At 35.2% G+C, this 17,855-nt stretch overlaps 1 protein-coding gene across 3 annotated transcripts; it reads right to left on the bottom strand.

Moving 5' to 3' along the window:
• Nucleotides 1-648: 648 nt before the first annotated feature.
• Nucleotides 649-11,756, bottom strand: LOC104607546 (aldehyde dehydrogenase family 3 member F1-like). 3 transcript variants are annotated; one of them, XM_010273208.3, is made up of 10 exons: nucleotides 11,388-11,746; nucleotides 9,313-9,381; nucleotides 6,306-6,402; nucleotides 5,444-5,650; nucleotides 2,587-2,711; nucleotides 2,127-2,231; nucleotides 1,843-2,015; nucleotides 1,564-1,654; nucleotides 1,320-1,469; nucleotides 649-1,056 (listed from the first exon to the last, which is right to left on the bottom strand). In XM_010273208.3, exons 1-10 carry the CDS (start codon nucleotides 11,586-11,588, stop codon nucleotides 820-822), a joined length of 1,455 nt encoding a protein of 484 aa, XP_010271510.1. In that variant the 5' UTR covers nucleotides 11,589-11,746; the 3' UTR covers nucleotides 649-819. The 3 variants fall into 3 exon arrangements, with proteins under 3 accessions (XP_010271510.1, XP_019055023.1, XP_088744211.1); XM_019199478.2 differs by lacking the exon at nucleotides 9,313-9,381 and having other exon boundaries at nucleotides 11,388-11,756; XM_088888085.1 differs by lacking the exon at nucleotides 2,127-2,231 and having other exon boundaries at nucleotides 11,388-11,754.
• Nucleotides 11,757-17,855: the final 6,099 nt, after the last annotated feature.

The following is a 17,855-nucleotide window of genomic DNA, read 5'->3' as shown; positions in this document are numbered from 1 at the left end:
GTTCTAAGGTCCCAAGCATGGTAATGGGCTTGGGCTGGACTAGGTATAAGAATATCCTTTGCCCATATGTAGACTTCAACCCATCCCAACCAGCCAATTCCTAACAAGTAGCAAAGGCCAACCAGTGCAGCCAATTGCCACTAATATCAGCTCTACACTTCAACCAACTGCGCCATAAATGTGGCAGAATTTGCATCGACGGTATAAGGTCAAAGGCAACAAGGCTTTATAAGTATTTGACAAAAGATCCCACTCAGCCACTCACACTACTGTAACATCACATCCTTCCCAAAATCCACTTTACAAGCTTCAAAATTATCAGTGATCATATCGACTATCGAGAGCTAGATCTAACTATTGAACATCTAACTGGCCCTTTAATGGCTTGCCAATATCTAACTATTCAACCTTTGTCCTAAGTCATTCAAGTAGTATCCCAATATATAACTATTGATCTGAACCACTCAATTGGTGTAGCACTCCAAGCTTTGTTCCAACTCATCATGATCCATCTAGACCACCCAAATGTAATCCAAAATCTAATCTAGCAGTCCAAATGGTATATTGTTCAAAGCCGAGCTCAAACTCAACCAGTTCATTCTGGACTTTGGACAGAAGAAAAGAAAAGAAAAAAAGAAACAAAACACCTTAAAAACTAAAGAAGTCTCATTCAAGCTGAAGTTAGAAGAACCATCTCACTAGTATGCATCTGGAATTCAACAAAGTGATATTTTGATTATCTGGGCAATACTTGATATTAATTAAGCATGTTCGTGCCATTTATTGTTACTAGGGTCTTGATATATTGTGATGTGATGATCATCCCTTCAACCCCAGAAAGAGGAGAATTATCCCAAAATAATCATACTTGTAAAGCAATCTGATGAAGTTCAGCTTGAAATCACTCCATGGAGGGTACCTTGACTCCAGGTCAAATATAAAGTTTCTTCTGAGAACTGCTTTTTCATGGGTAAATGCCTCGAAAGAGAATTTCCCATGATACTTTCCAAGGCCGCTCTGACCGATGCCACCAAATGGTAAGTCGTCTGACATGAACTACATACACATAAAAAGAAAATTGGTTAGTTTACTAACAAGTGCAGCAGATCTTAACTCCACAAATATATTGCTAAAACGCTTTAGTGCTGTAAATCTTAGGCAATTGTATGGCTCTAAATGCTGCACCCCAAAATCACTGTATAATTGTACAGTCTATATATGTGTTTTCGCAGTACTAATACCACAGAACATGTTTCTGTACCATGGAATTTGCTAGAAGTCAAGAAACAAGAGTAGGAGAGGTTTTTATGCTGCATTACTTGAACTGCAATGTCATTGAATGTAACGCTTCCTGAAGATGTTCGTGATAACACCAGCCTCTTCAGTGTTTCATCCTTGGTGAAGGCATAGAGGACAAGAGGCTTTGGTCTTGAACTTACGAACTCAATGCTCTCTTCGATATTCTTCAACTGTACAGGGACGATCATGATGTGAAAAATATTTGAATCAATAGCACACTAATTTGAAGCATTATTCAAAAAATCTTGGTGAAAGATTTCTCACAGTGATTATTGGAAGAAATGGGCCAAAGATTTCTTCAGTCATGATCTCAGCTTCAAGTGGAGGATCCAACAGAATCGTGGGCTCAATGAACCTACGAGATGCATAAGAAAATTATGATTTCATAATCGAAGAAGAAAGAGATGATTGTACATTGATTATGTATTAGAACTATTAATTAGGTTCTGCACCAAACCGGGCTTCTAGATACTGAGACAGTCATCCTCTTCTATGAACTGAAAAGAGTATGGTGACTATGAAGAGAAGGGTCATAAAAATTACATTCTCTCTTTATCTACTTGACCACCATGAACAATTGAATCTGAAACAGCTGGGTCTTTTATAAGATTATGCAATCTCTCAAAATGGTGCCTGTTGACAATCCTGGTAAGGTCTTTGAAATCCTTTGCTTTTCTTCCATAGAATTGATCAATAGACTTTTTCAATAAATCAATCTGAAAATAACAAGAAATCAAGGAAAAGAATGATTAAATTCTGAAGTTTCTGTAACTACTGAATCTTAAATCAAGTCCCAAAAAAAAGAACTAACATTATTTGTATATTACCAGAGTTGGTGCAAACTTCTCTTCCACAAGAATATAATCAACTCCTACACATGATTGGCCATTGCACAGGCCCCATTTCCCCCATGCTATTCTTTTTATGGCAACCTTGAGGTTAAAACATAATTAAATAAGAGAAAAGGGATAACAGGATAAAGAAGGTTGCTTTGATCATACAACTCTTTATCTCTAATTCATTTGAATGTAGGGGATCTAAACTCAACAAGAGTAGAAAATGTCAAACTTGGACCAGACAGAGAACTGGAAAACTGACAACACTAATTCAACTCTCCACACCTGTCCAAAAGTCTGACAACACTGCTTTGTATAATAAGGTTAAGAATGATGGTTATATTAATCAATTTCATCCTTTGTTTGTTTAACAATTTCTACTCAGAGGTGTCTTCCATACCAGATATGGATTTCCCATAAACAATAAAAGGAGTTACAGTACAGAAACTACCTCTAGTTCTGAGGAGCTCAATCGGGTATCTAAGATGACAGGGCATTTTCCACCCAATTCCAGAGTAACAGGTGTTAAATGCTTTGCAGCTGCAGACATAATGATGCGTCCAACTCGTGGACTTCCTGAGGATGTATAGATACAAGAGAAAGAAAATATTAATTGAAAGCAAATACCAGACCAGATAATACTTGGCATTTACTGATTTACAATGTTAAGAAGCAAAGTTTAGCCCACTGAAAGATATACTTCGAAAGGGGTATTTCAGCAACCCAAATTCAAAAAGAGAAACAAAGAAGCTGACCTATGATTTGAGAACAATGAACTCAGTCAGTACTGTTACGAGTGGCGTATTCATGCACAACACCAAAAACGTGTTGGACTCTCTGCCTTTCTATAAGATAGCTGTTTCTTCCCTCTCCTACTATAACTATAACTTAGGTTTTTGAGGGTCATAGTAGAACAAGACACCTGTTGTATTTAATCAAAGCCATTCGGCTTAAATTAAATATAAAAATCTCTTCAATGAAATTTCACATGGTATCATGGAAAGTTCACAAACCTCAGTTACAGGGGATTCCTCCAATCCTTACTACCTACATCACTCGGAGAACCCAGGGGTGGTATTGGTTACTGCGCTCCTCACCGGCGACAATTATGTAAGCTGGAAGAGAGCCATGAGGATGCCCTTATCTGCCAAAAATAAGTTAGGATTTTGTAGATGGGACTATAAAGCAACCGTCCTCTACAGATCCAGTCTTTCCTGCCTGCAAACGAGTTGACAATATGGTGTTATCTTGGGTTGCTAAATTCCCTGCACTGTGATTTGGCACCAAGCGTTTTATACGCCACTTCAGCAGCCGAAGTTTGTCGGAAAGATCTCGAGGATCGTTTCTCACCTTCCAAATGGACCTCGGATTTATCAGCTGCGGAGGACAATTGCAATGCTTCACCAACGGACTGATTGTGTTACCACGTACTACAGCAAACTGGAGTCTCTCTGGGATGAATTGTCAATGCTCATCACACCGGCCTCGTGTACCTGTGGTGCCTTCAAAACCACAGCCTACCAAGAGCAGTTGATTACTCACTTTTTACCACAGTGCATGGTTCCTCATTTACTACCGTTCTCGTATATGTGGATGACACTGTAATTGCAGGCAGCGATGATCAGGCCATTCAATCGTTGAAGAAGTTCTTTTCGCAACCAATTTCAATTAGGCCTGTTCACTTTTCCCTAATTTATTTATCTGATTAAATATGCAGTTATCTGTAAACACTTATTCGGGCAAGTGCATTTATTCATGTTATTTTATTTTTCATGTAAATAATGTGACCATTTCAGTCATAAAAATCTATTATTAAAAGAGGCATTTTTATCCCATTCAAGTGTTGCAACTTTCCCTGATCCACTTAATAGATGGGTAAGTGGTACCCACAAAATTAAACTTTTCCTGATCCAAGAACATGAAATTCTTAATCACTTGGAACCAAAATCTTATTGACCAACCTTTCCCTTTAAATCCGAAAAAAAAACCCTTAAAAAGATCTTGATCGTTTAAAATATCTTAATGGGCATCGAGGTCTCCCGCTCCGGCGTTGATATATTTCTATGACTGCGTAAATATTCTCTTGATATACTTACTGACATGGATGCTCTCGATTCAAAAGTCAAAACCAAGCTCTCCCCCGATGGAACAAAATCTGAGGCTCTCTCCTGATGATGGCAAACCTTTGACTGACCCATCTCCATATTGGCGTCTCATTGGCCGCCTCCTTTACCTCACTATTACTCGGTCGGACCTTGTCTACTCTGTTAACACCCTTAGTCAGTTTCTCTCGTCCTTGCACCTCTCATTGGAATGCTGCAGTCCGAGTGGTACGGTACCTTAAATCATCACCAAGTATCGACATTCTTCTTCCCGCCAACTCAGATCTACAACTACGGGCTTACACTGATTCAGATTGGGCTTCTTGCCCCCACCACTCGATGATCGATATCAGGCTATTGCATTTACCTCAATTTCAGCCCAGTTTCATGGAAAGCTAAGAAACAGGCAAGGACTTTCATGGGGTTGGGGTCTGCTTTAATTAGGTTTCGTTTAAGCCTGACTGTGTCATGTTTGGGTTGAAGAGGGTGTTTGGTACTGTGAGAATGTGAGTGCTTTTTTTCATGAAACTTTATACTTTTAAAATCTTTAAAATGATATTGGATTAATTATATGTGTATATACACTATTATATATTCAAGCCAGTTAGACACCACATAGATTAAAAAAAGGTAAAAAATGGTGGTATCATTACAAAAAGTACCAAAATAATCTTTCTTGCAAATGTTAGCTTTCAATTAAATCAAGGTGTTTACTATGATTTGCTCCATATATTTGAGTCGGGTCAAATTGAACTTTGACCTGTTGGGACTTTACTCTTAGGCTCTCTTGGCTTTTTGGGAAGTTATTTATCCGGGTAAATGCATTTATCATTACCCAGGTAAGTGTATAAACCCATGTTCTTTTAATTCCTATGTAAATAAGAAAATGACCATTTTAGTCATAAAAAAATCATTATTAAAAGGAACAATTATGTCCCAACTCCCATCTAAGTGTTGACAACTTTCCAAGTGAGAAAATTATTTATCCATCTGAGAATTCTGTGAACCTCACATAAATCTGGAGAAAAAGAACATGGATATCTTGGTCAATAAAAAACAAAATCTCATTGACCAACTTTTCCCCCTCTCAAAATCCCAAAAAAAAAAAAAAAAGAACTGGGCTAAGAGGAGATTCTCTACTAAAAATTGAGGGTGCTTAAATTAATAGCTACTATGAAATGTAAAAGATGAAGTAGTAATTGATACCGGTGAAGAATATCTTGTCCCATTTCTCTTCTAAGAGTTTTGCCCCAGTTTCAGGTCCACCTTCAATAACTTTTATCGCTTTATTGTCCAGGTAGCGTGGAATGACACGGGCAAGAAAGGAAGAGCACGCAGGAGCCATCTCTGAAGGTTTAATAAGTGCTGCATTCCCTGCAGATATGGCTCCAATCAATGGTTCCAATGCCAGTGCTGCAATCAGAAATCTCATTAGCTGGGAAGAGTATTTTGAAGAGATCATAAAATTGTAGCAGGAGTACTCAAACAACCATGGAAGTGCTGCGCATGGTTGGTTGCAGGAGACTATGTTTTTTGCTTCATGCCAAAACATGGACATCTCCATCAATCTTCAACTGATTATTTTGGTTATAGCCTACCATGAGATAGATCATGGACCTTGTATAAGGTGCCGTTAGAAAAGTTTTTTTTTTTTAGAAAGATCTTTTTGCAGAACAAATGATCAAAAGATATATTGGGTTTTTGGGCCTTGTCTTTGAAGATAAAGATCGTTTGGCAAGTGGCTTGGTCTACGGGATTTTAAAAATGCATTTAGAGATTATTTATTATATAGATAAAAAAGCTTCATTTGAAGTTAACTGAAATTCAGTGTTTTCAATTTTTTTGGGTCCCTTTGTGCATGTGTCTTCTAGTCTTATTAGCTTTTGATTACCAAATGAAAAAAGACCAATTTTCAGTCTTTTAAATTTGTCAAAACATAGGAGATCACATAAAAAGACTTGTCAAATGTCACCTAAATTAATATTTTATTAACATCATATATCTAACTGAATTGTAATAAAAACAAAAGGAAATATTATCAAATAAAAAACCAAAAGGAAAAACTCACATATAGGGAAGTTCCAACAAGAGAATATGAGAACAACGCCTAAAGGTTCAGGCAGCAATTCAGCAGTTGCAGGGAAGAAAGCCAAGGGTAGTGGGCTCTGCCAATTTACACAAATTCCCATTAGGAAATTAGCAGTGGCTTCAACAGTAATATAGGTCACATTAGTTTAATTGAGAGTTTTAAGTGTGATTTTGGAAAGCATGGTTTTTGAATCACCATTGACTTGGACGGTCGGACCGTTTGGCATGGGAGCCATCCAGGCAACCAGTTTCATTTTATCCTAAAACCAATTTCTGATAAAAAATAATTGAAAAAGTTAACAACTAATTAACTCGGGCGATCAAACTATCAACCCATTCAACGGTTTTTGGCCATTTTTTATTTTTAATTTTTTGTCAAAATGGGCCATCCATTCAAACCAGAACAGGCCAAAATAGTTCCATTTCCGGATCGTTTTTTAAAACCATGTTAGAAAAAGATGATTATGTAGAAGAGTAAACTACTCAAACTTCCTTTATGTTTTATATTAAATGCATTTAATCTCTCGATACCTTGACCTCTGCAAATTTCTCCATGTTAATAAACCCAATGCAAAATTGATGATGTCAGGCTTTAAAATTATTACACCTATTAATGTAACAACTCATAAAATTACTAAATTTGCTTTTAGCTTGTTGTGGGATCAGCCGATCAGGTATTGATCATCTTGTCCGGATTTTTTGTGTGTTATTATTGCACAGATGCAAATTCCAAGATTAGTTAAACGAAAAGTAATGACAGGCCTAATGCAGATTTCTGATTCTTACTGTAAAGTTATAAAGGTCCAAAAACCATACTTTATGTACTTATATCCACCGCCTTGAATTGACGTCAATTTCGAGCTGGCATCTACTCCAAATGTATTTTGAGCTTACAAATTCTGACCCTGGGTTATCAGTTATTCTCCCTTAATTAAATGCAATTGCCCTTGGGGGCTTTCAAAAAAAAGTAAAAGAAAAAAAAAAACAAGTTGTATTCATCAAAAACTCCAATAGAGGTTGATCGGTCAAAGCCCTTCTAGTATCATACCCTTCCCACATACAAAAAAATAACTGGATATTTGGTGAATAATAGACTGAATTATTATTTAGGGGGCGTTCTTTTTTCAGATTTTAAGAGGGGGAAAGTTGGTCAATGGAATTTTGGTTCCCATTGACCAAAAATCCTATGTTTTTTTTTTTCAGATTTATTTGGGGACTAGAGAAAGTTTATTTTCTTCGGTATCAGTTACCCAGGTAGAGAATAGTTCCTAAAGTAAAATGATTGTATTCTCATGGGATGTTCAACAACATGGTTGTTTTTTGTGTTTTATGCCACATCAGAAAAATTGTACTGTTTTTGCTGAACCCAGATTTCTTATTAACTTTTTCTATCCACACTCTACTCACCGTGAATTGCAGCCACACAGATCACAATTCATTACGTGTGGCTGCAATTTAAGGCGGGTAGAGAGTAGTGGGTTGGAAATCCAATGTGATTTTTTTCTCATGTAAGAATTGATTTGTTATCAAAAACAAAACCAACCATATCATGGTTTTCAAAACCGAGATGGATCGGAAAAACTGGTAATCGTTCAGGCCCCCAGTCCTGGTTATACTGTAAAACACTAATTCACCAAAACCGTTGAAAAAGTCAGAGAACTGCTGACCCAGGCGGTTGAACTGTTAATTTGTTCGACCCGGGCAACGGTTCACAGGTTTATAATTTTGAAGTTTGCTGATTTAAAAAAACAATAAAAACAAAAAAAGACTCCCGTGTCCCCGACCCCAATTCATTTTCATTCTAACTTTAATCCTTCCCAACTCTCAGCCCTCGTACCCCGACGACCTACGGTGACCGGCAACAGCGGTGAGGCTTCATCTACAGCAGTTTTGCAGCGGCTGTAGGTGACTAGGTGGTTTCTGCTTTTTACATTGCAGTGGCGTCCAGAATTTGCAGCGGCAATCACCGGCAACCAAAGTAAAATCCACCGGCGGCGATTTTTGTGAGCCCAACACCGTTTTCATCATACCATTTGATTGTTTTCATGTTTTTGCTTATGGAATCTGGCTTTTTTTATGATTTATGTTTTTCCTTTTGAATTCCTATTGATATTTTTGTGATCCCAACATGTTTTTTCTTTTGAATTCGTATGCATTCATCTAAAATTTTTGGGATACCATACTATTTTACAGAGATTCTCTATTCTAGTACTCTTTGCTTAATTAATTATTTTTTTGCTTAATTAGTTATAGAGAGTCAGATTCACATTTGCTTAATTAATCTTGCTTCATTAATTTTTTTTTTTCAATTCCTTGCTTATTTGGTATGTAAAAGAATGATGATAATGATAATATTTATGAATGATAAAATCCCTTTTATTTTCAATTAATTAATCAAATGATACTTATTTGCTTAAATTAATTGCTTCTTGATTCATGTACAGATTTGTTGAAGTAAGATTACATTGCTTATTTGCTATGTCAAAGAATGATGATGTCAAAGAAATGAAGAATGATAAAATCCCTTTTTTTATTTTTGATTAGTTAATCAAATGATGTTTATTTGCTTAAATTAATTACTTCTTGATTATTACTTTTTTGTATATTATGAACATCCTAATTTATGTTTTTTTCTGTATTTTTTTGAAAATTTTGTGTTTTTCCTGTATTTTTTTTGTATTTTCTATGTGTTCTGTACTTTATTTAATTTATGCTATTTATTATTATTTTAAACATTTTTTTTATTTTTAATTGATTTATGACATCACGGGTCAAACATTCAACCCAGGCGGTTGAACCACCGAACTGAAAAACAAACCCCTGACCGATTCTATTTCCGGATCGGTTTTAAAAACCTTGAATCATATTGTCCAACACCCTCTGAAAGAATAGATGTGGATAATTTGACAATTTATATTTAATGAAATGTAAATAAAAGAAAAAGGGATGTGGAATTGTGAATATGAATAACCAATGAAAAATCTTACCTTTTTGGGTGAAGCCCATTTCTCCAAGCAATTCAGGTTGAGGGTCAGTGATTTTAATATGACTCCGACCTATAAACAAAAACCAGGTCAACGACAACTTTTTATTTTTATTTTTTACTTTGGATTGGTACCCAAAGATGAGATGCAAATCAATTTTGATGAGGTTCAGTTTCAAAGCAGTACAAATTCAAATATATACAATATAAATACATACAAAATAATACAAAATATAAGATTTTGCACTCTAATATTTGCATTTGCGAAGACTTTGGTTATCTTATTTTTCCCTTTTATGATCGATCAATTCTCGTGCTTTGTGACTGTATGGCTTGTGTCTATGTAAACCGCGCTAGCCGACACCATTTGCGTATGGAACAATGGAATGTTGACTCTCTTCACAAGTGTTTAATGCTTATTGCCTAATTTTTTTCTTTATTTTCGGTATGAATCAATGCCTGAATCCTCTTTTCATAAACAGTACAACACCACATCATTAAGCAATATTTACATATAACTCTTTTTGACAGTATAACAGGACGGGATAAATCCCACATAGGGTCCATGCTTATTGCCTAATCCGGTGTATACGACTTTGTTTCTAGGACTCTCATCATTCATGGCATGGGTTAATTACTGAACCAAAATTCGAATTTATTAAGTATGAACCGGGGTCCATGCTTTTGGTGCATACAGTTTACGGCGTGGAAGAAAAAAGTTGTATCACACTTCACACAGGGGTAGGGGTGACCATTCTTGGCTCGGCCCGGCCCACAAATTTTTGGGCCTATGCCTAGGTTTTTGTGTTAAGCCCGGAAAATTCTGGGCCGGATTTGGGCCTAACACTTCAAGCCCGGCCTAGACTGGTCAACCTGTAATATATAATATAATATATATTATATATAATAATATTATAGTATATTTTATATTTATATGTTATATATATATATACAAATACATTTTATTTTATATTAAATGTTTATTATCTAATATATAATATAAAAATTAAGTTTGAACGTATAAATATAAAGAATAAATAAATATTAATAAATTGACACATATCCACACATGTATGAATACTTGAGATGCAAATTGTTCACTTAAACAAGGCCTTATATAGATGAGGGCAAGGTCTTCATTTTCATTGCCTAAGCAATGTGAGACTTAGAAAAACATTCAATGGTAATATTTACTATTTAATGTTGTTCCAAGTCGCATATTGCTCAAGAATGAGAATGAAGGCAAGTATAAGTAAACCACGCCAAACCAACTATAGGAATTAAATGAGACCCATGCTTTTTTTTTTTTATATGTAGACCCAAAATTTAGCCATTCCCAATTTAACTTGGGCTTGTGTCACATTTTTTGTATGTATCACATGTTATTTAATTAAAAAAATAAATAATCAAATTTTTATTATTAGACATCATAGGCCTAACTCATTTCTCATTAGGCCCAAGGGGTGTGCTGGGCCGGGCCTGGGCTTAATTAAGTTAAAGCCTTTATCATTGATGCTAAACCCGCCCCGGCCTGGCCATGATTACCCCTTCCCCAGGGGATTACATTCTCTTAGGAGAGATTGGGACCTTCTAAACATCCGTAGACTGGACATAGCCCACCTTGTATTTTCATATGTTCCACCCGCCCGTTAGATTGGGTTGGGGCTGGGCCCATCTAATGGATCAGAGGGTAGATAATACAAATGAAAGAAAATGAATAAATTCTCAAATTGTTTGGGTGGGGGTTCTGGGTAGCGCTTTAAAAGGGAAAGGAAACACGGTGCCTGATAGCTGAAGCACCTGCCTTACAAGGGAGTATTTGGTGGGGAATTTGGGTTATTAGACTTCTGAGTGGAATTAAGTATCAGAGATCAGAATGCCCCAGCGATGTAAGCAGCAGCCAGTTGATCAGTTGGCTGATAAAGCTTTGGTTGGTTAGTTAGGACTTGGAGGACTTGGGGAAGCAGCAACTAGCCAGTTGGATGTAAGTATTCATCATGAGTTGCAGCAAATTAAGAAATCTGAATCAAGATAAAACTCTCAGTTTCTTTAAGTTTAAAAAAAAAAAAATTGACTTACTTCGTCACGAAAAGCTTCGACAGGGTGCTTGCCAAGATCTTCATGGACGACCTGAAAGATTTGTTCTTCATTGTCGCGTACGAGATTGAGGAGCGCCTGCAGCTGAGCTTTCCTCCAAGCTAAGCTTCTTGTCGTCCCGCTTTGGAATGTCCGCCTGAGTTCCCCCAATCTCTCTCCCAGCCCAAACTCTGCTACCGTCATGTTTATGGTCTCTCGTTTCTGTGTTTTAGCCTTGCTTGCTTGCTCTCTAGTATCTATTCGTGATGTCTTCGCCGCCTCTCCTCTTTTATGGATTTCACGAGCTCTTGAGCTTCGCTTGTTTAGGCCCCTAGATTTTGCAAAGTTAAATTAAACCCAATCTCTTCAATATTAATTACTTTCATCCCACCGCTATCACAATCGCGGTTTTGCTTCAATAAAGACAATGACACTTTTTGCTCCACACTATTGAATTGAATTGTATGGAATAATGGGCATATTTAAGCCATGTACCCAATTGGCTTCTAAAAAATCTGACACACCTGTTGGTTAAAATTAGGGTATAAATAAAATATTAAAATTTTATTTCTTAAGAGAAAATTCCCCATTAGTAAGTGGTATTTGAAAAGACATAAATGACTTTTGAGTGTCATTTAACTTTATTTATAAACAATCCAAATATTGATAAAAAATGAACAGTTCCAAATATTTACTTCTTCTATTCAAAAAAGTTGGGATCATATCAAATAAAATTAGATGACACTCAAAAGGTATTTGTGTCTTTTTAAATGCCACTTAACAGCTAGTTAATGATAGGTACTAAATTGGTACATTTTAAAACTTCCAATATTGTATTATCGCATTTTAAAGTTCGGGGACCAAAGTGACACTAAGGGCCTGTTCGTTTGCTCTGAAGTTTGACATATGAAAGTGCAATAATTATATTAAGAGGTATATTGGTATTGGTGAACTTTTCTTTCCTCTAAACTTTGAATACAAAGAATGTTGTTCTGAACTCTGAAATTTGTCAAATGTCCACTTTAATCCTATATCTAAGAACTTTTTGTTTTTTATGTAATTCAATGAAAAATAATATTAAAAAATAGGGTAATGATTAATAATTATTGCTAATTAATAATTAATATATAAGTTAATAATTAATTAACAAATAATAATTATTAATTATTAAATATTAATAATTTTTTGTAATTCATTTAATAATTAATTATTATTATTAAATAATTATCACTACTAATTTTTAATAATTAATAATTAATAATGATTATTATTATTAATCAGTAATAATTAGTATTAATAATTCATTGCCACTAATTGATAATTAATTATTATTATTATTTCATTATTATTACTAATTATTAACAATTAATGAATTAGTAATAATTAATTATTAATTAGTAATAATTAATTATTAATTAGTAATAATTAGTGATAATAGTAATTATTATTAATTAATAGTAATTAAATACACTAATAATTATTAATTAATATTATTAATAATTACTACTATTACTAATTATTAGTATTTTTAATTACTATTAATTAATAATAAGAATTAATATCAATTATTATTATCACTAATTAATAATTAAAAATTACTAATTCATTAATAATTAATCCTATTAATTCATTATTATTACTATTATTCGTAATTAACAATTATTATTATTGCTAACTACTACTAATTAGTAATTAATAATTAATTATTATTAATTCATATTCAATTTGTTATGAATTATTAAATCATTGTTAAGTAAATATTTGTATCATTGTTATTACTTAATTAATTAATTATTTTAATTATACTTATTAAATTATTATTTTTATTTATTAATTTCAATTATTTTTAATTTATGCATTACTAATTATTAATATTATTAAAAACTATATAATACTATATAATATTATTGATTATTAATTGTTAATAATATTAAGTACTAATTAGTCATTACTGAATTGATATTAATATTGTTATTATGTGTTATTAATAATATTATTCTTAAGTAGTTATCATTAATTACATATTATGATTATTATGATTATTATTATTATTATTATTATTATTATTATTATTATTATTATTATTATTATTATTATTATTATCATCATCATCACCATCATCATCATCATCATCATCATCATCATCATCATTGATTACTAATATTATCAATTCTTAATAATTAATATTATTTATAGTATTAATAATTAAGATCAATGATTAGTATTATTCATATTACTTTTAACGAATGTTAATATTATGATTAATTAACTACTAGGTATTACTTAATAATTCATTACTCATTAATGATTAATACTAATTAATCAATGTTAAGTATTAATTATTAATTAATTGTTAATTGATTAATAGTATTATTGTTGTTAATTAATTCATTACTTAATTATTTTTATTAATAAATTATTCTAACTATAATTAAATACTTACAAATTAACAATTAATGAATAATTGATTATTATTAATTTATATTTAAAACAATTAATATTAAGTAATATTTTTAGTAATTGTTTTTCACTATTAATAATTATGATTTACTAATTATTAATAACTGTATAATAGTATTATTAATTATTAATAATATTAATTAACAACAATGATTAAATGAAAAATCATTAATGAATTAATCCTAATATTACTTTTGGGAATTATTTTGAATTGATTATTCAATAATTAATTAACATTATTATTTTTAATTATTTATTATTGAATATAGATTACTAATATTTATATTAATTAATTTTAATATTATTATGAATTAATTATTAGTATTATTGTTTTTATTTAAGTAATGTATTATTATTTTTTATTACTTGATTCTAATATGATTAATTTTTAAATATAACGTTATTATTAATGATTATTAATTATTAATTATAGGTCCAACGTTCATTCACTTTTAAAGTTAGAAGGGCAAAATCGTGAAATGGTCAGCGAATAACTGTATACTGTATTTAATGCCCTGTAACTTTCAACTATAAGTGTTATCGAACGGGCCTTTAATCGCTGAACGCGTACGGTGAGTGATAAGAGGTAAGCGTTCAGCGTTATCGATGAGGGCCTAAGCCCAATGTACAAGATACTAATCAAGTTTTTTTTTTTTATTTAAATATAATTCTATTTTATGAATATATTTTTATAGGAGGCAAGTTAAATCAAATTCACATTTAAGCCCCACAGGGAGGCACCCTACAATGTTGAACATCTCCCAATGATAAATATGAGAGATCAAAAGATATTCTCAATATAAAGTCGGAATGTACTGTGGGGCATTATGGGGCAGAGATGTGAACTCAGTTAAATCAGACCCACATGATCATATACATCCAGGTCCAAAGTCCAAACACGCTAGCTAATAGCCCTTCACAAAATTAAACGAGTCGAAAGGCAGAGAGATATTAATTTGCAACAGATTTCATTAGATTTGAATAACTTCATTCGTTCTATTATTATATAATATGCGGTGTTCAAAATATCCACTGAATACTTTGGACCTTCATCAAAATAAATACAATATTTTATGCTACTTTCATTCTGGTTATATAGAGAAAAAAAATTTAATCGAAATAGAATGATAAATTAATCTGCTATACATAATACATGTAGTAATATAATTATTCATTTTAATGCCGTAACACCTAATGTGTATTGAATATTGTTGGAAGACTTAAATGCTTCCTTTACCAATTTCTATCAGAAACGGTTGGAGAAGTAAATGCTCACCAATAATGCTGACGATGAAGTCACATCATATTGTTAGATTTATGGAAATTTTTCTATCCCCATTAAAGAAAATCTGGTGCTTGAAAGTTTAATGTTTCTGTATTATCACAATACATTTATGAGTAGGCATGTGCTTCATCTACTGGCATTATGTTCATTTATTTATTTGTTTATCATAAAAATCATGTTTTAAAAAGCTGATTCGGAACCGGTACCATTCTGACTATCAGTTTTTGGGTAGAGTTTAATCCTTCGGTTTGAATGAATGGTCTGTTTTAATTAAAAAAAATTAAAATTTTAAAAAATAATAATTAATTAAAATAAAAGGTCAAAATCATTGAATTGGTTGAACGGACCGATGGTTTAATCACCTAGGTCAATGGGTGATTGATCAAGTCAACTGATGGGGCTTATCGAGTTCGCCCGAACCGGTCAGAGGAGATAACACTAGCTGTTACGTAGCGTGATCCCACGAGGCCCGAAGTCTGATGGCAAGACCTTCGGGGTTGCCACGTAGTGGTCTGTTAATATTACCCGAGCTACCGCTCTTTAGATCCGGCCTGGGGCGAACGCCGAAGTGCCTTGGGATCGAAGTGTGATCTGACCTTACATCGAGGTGAACTCATCCCGAGGTGGTTTGATTATCCGAGCTTGATCTGCTGCGAATTTGGCATGTCAGGGTGAGCTGTCATCTTACTAGTTAGGCCGCGTCCACGTGTCCCCCTGTTACTAGGTCGGGCCAAATCGCCCTTCATCAACTGCCCCCACTCCCCGAGCCGGGGGTCCCGACCCAGTGCGGGGAGTTCATGACGAGTCCAGGTGTATTTGGCACAAGGTTTAGGCGATCTGCCGAGCGGATCAGCCGGTCGGACTTGTTCGAACCTCCGATTTAACTAGCCGTAGCCTAGATCGCATTTGGTGTACGTGCGGACGTCACGTTGTTTATGGACTCTGTGAACGTCAAAAACGCGCTCAACCGATTTCGTCCTCGAGCGTCATGCAACCGGTTTTCATGAAAGTCGTTGGATCGAGCAGATCTCAGCCGTTAATCGCCTTGCGGTGAACTATAAATAGGGGGTCGAGGGACCTCTCTTTTTTGCCATAAATTTTGTGATTGAGCTCTCCCGATGTCGCGTCAGAGTCTTTTAGCTCGCTCTCCCTTTGTATTTCGAGGTCGTCCTTCTTTTGGTGAGTTTGTGTTTTCCTTTGCTTGTTCTCCTTTGTTTTTTTATTTTAATCATGTCTAGTTCTAGAATAGATAGGCTCTTAGGTGATTCTAGTGAGGTCGGGGGCGCCAAGGTGCATTCCCTAGGCCCTGCTGGGGAGGCCAGCTCATCGCTGGACGACTCCCCTCTTCGGCTTTAGAGGGAGCTTCTATGTCTGAAGTTGGGCCATCTCGGCCTGGCGAGCTCGAGGCTTGGGAGGATGGACCGACCTCTAGAACGGAGATCCCATCTTCTTCCCGGGGTCTGGATCCGGACGACTTTGGTCCTTCTACCTTGACCTCGGATAGGTTAATGTACTTAGTAGCCCGCTATCGTCTTCCCGATAGCTTAGTTTTCAGTGTTCCTCTAGGTCAGTATCCTTGGGATCACGACCCTTACGAGCTCGCGGTTTTTGAGGAGCAGCTCACTGTATCTGGAACATAGTAGGCACCATCTCCCTGTTCCATGAGTATAGCCGACCTCTGTCCCTAAACGTCTTTAGTTCGATATGTTCTATCAAAAAGAATTCCGCTTGTCTGCGCGGGGACGTCAAACAAACTTACTACATCTCTCCTCGGCCTGGGTTTAAAATCCTGTTTGGCTGCTCGGACAAGATTCCGGCCTGAAAGAGGAGATACTTCCTTGTCCGAAATCCTGAGGGGTGGTCTTTTCCAACTCATTGGAGGGTGGCTATCAAGGATCCCGGGGTGAGTTTAGATGCAGAGACTAGGGCAGTTATCAACTCTTGGAGGGACCTTAGCCTGGAGATGAAGAATTTCTTGGCCAAGGAGAAGCTTGTGCAAGTTGGGCTGAGCCCTCCTGGTAGGTCTCCACCTCGGTTTTTATTTTAAGGTTTTCTTTAGTTTGCGATTAACCCTTCTTCTTACTCTTGCAGTTACCATGCCAGAGGTCGATGCTAAGGACCTTCTTAAGAGCTTTCAAAGAGGGAAGAAGAGGAAGGCTTCGAAGAAATCTCGCCGGGAGGCCGATTCTTCTGCTCCCTCTCCATCCGAAGTCCTTGCTCTGGAGCCGATCTCTGCTGAGCTCCCCGAGGAGGAGGTCCACCCTCATGAACTCCTTGAGGAGGAGGTCTGCCCTCAACCCATTGCAGTGGACTTGGACGAGGACCAGGAGGAAGACCTTCAGCCTCATGAACCGGAGAGCACTTCCGCGCCGAAGCCTAAGTCTCCCAAGGAAAGCATAATGACGCCTCGGCTCGGACTACTCAAGAGCAAGGGTGTCGTTTTTCCTGCTGTGGTCACGGAATGGGCTGATATGCCTACAAGCTAGCTCAGAGGTCGGGCTGCCAACTACTGCATGGTGGTAAGTATCTTACTTTTCATTTTATTTCCTTCTCAAATTTTCAAACGTACTTACCTCGGTTTTCTTTGCTAGGTGAACTTCACCATTCATTCATTGGTCTATCAATCCGAGATTTGCCTGAAGAGAGCTCAGGAAGCTGAGGAAAAGGTGTGAAAACTTTACCGCGAGCTAGACATAACTCGGGGTGAGGTTCTTCGGGCCAAGAAG

This window comes from Nelumbo nucifera, chromosome 5 (assembly GCF_055504915.1).
Source record: "Nelumbo nucifera cultivar China Antique chromosome 5, China Antique-T2T, whole genome shotgun sequence".
Classification (NCBI taxonomy): domain Eukaryota; kingdom Viridiplantae; phylum Streptophyta; class Magnoliopsida; order Proteales; family Nelumbonaceae; genus Nelumbo; species Nelumbo nucifera.
Note: the sequence above shows the minus strand (reverse complement) of the source record. Positions and strands in the feature narration are given on the sequence as shown.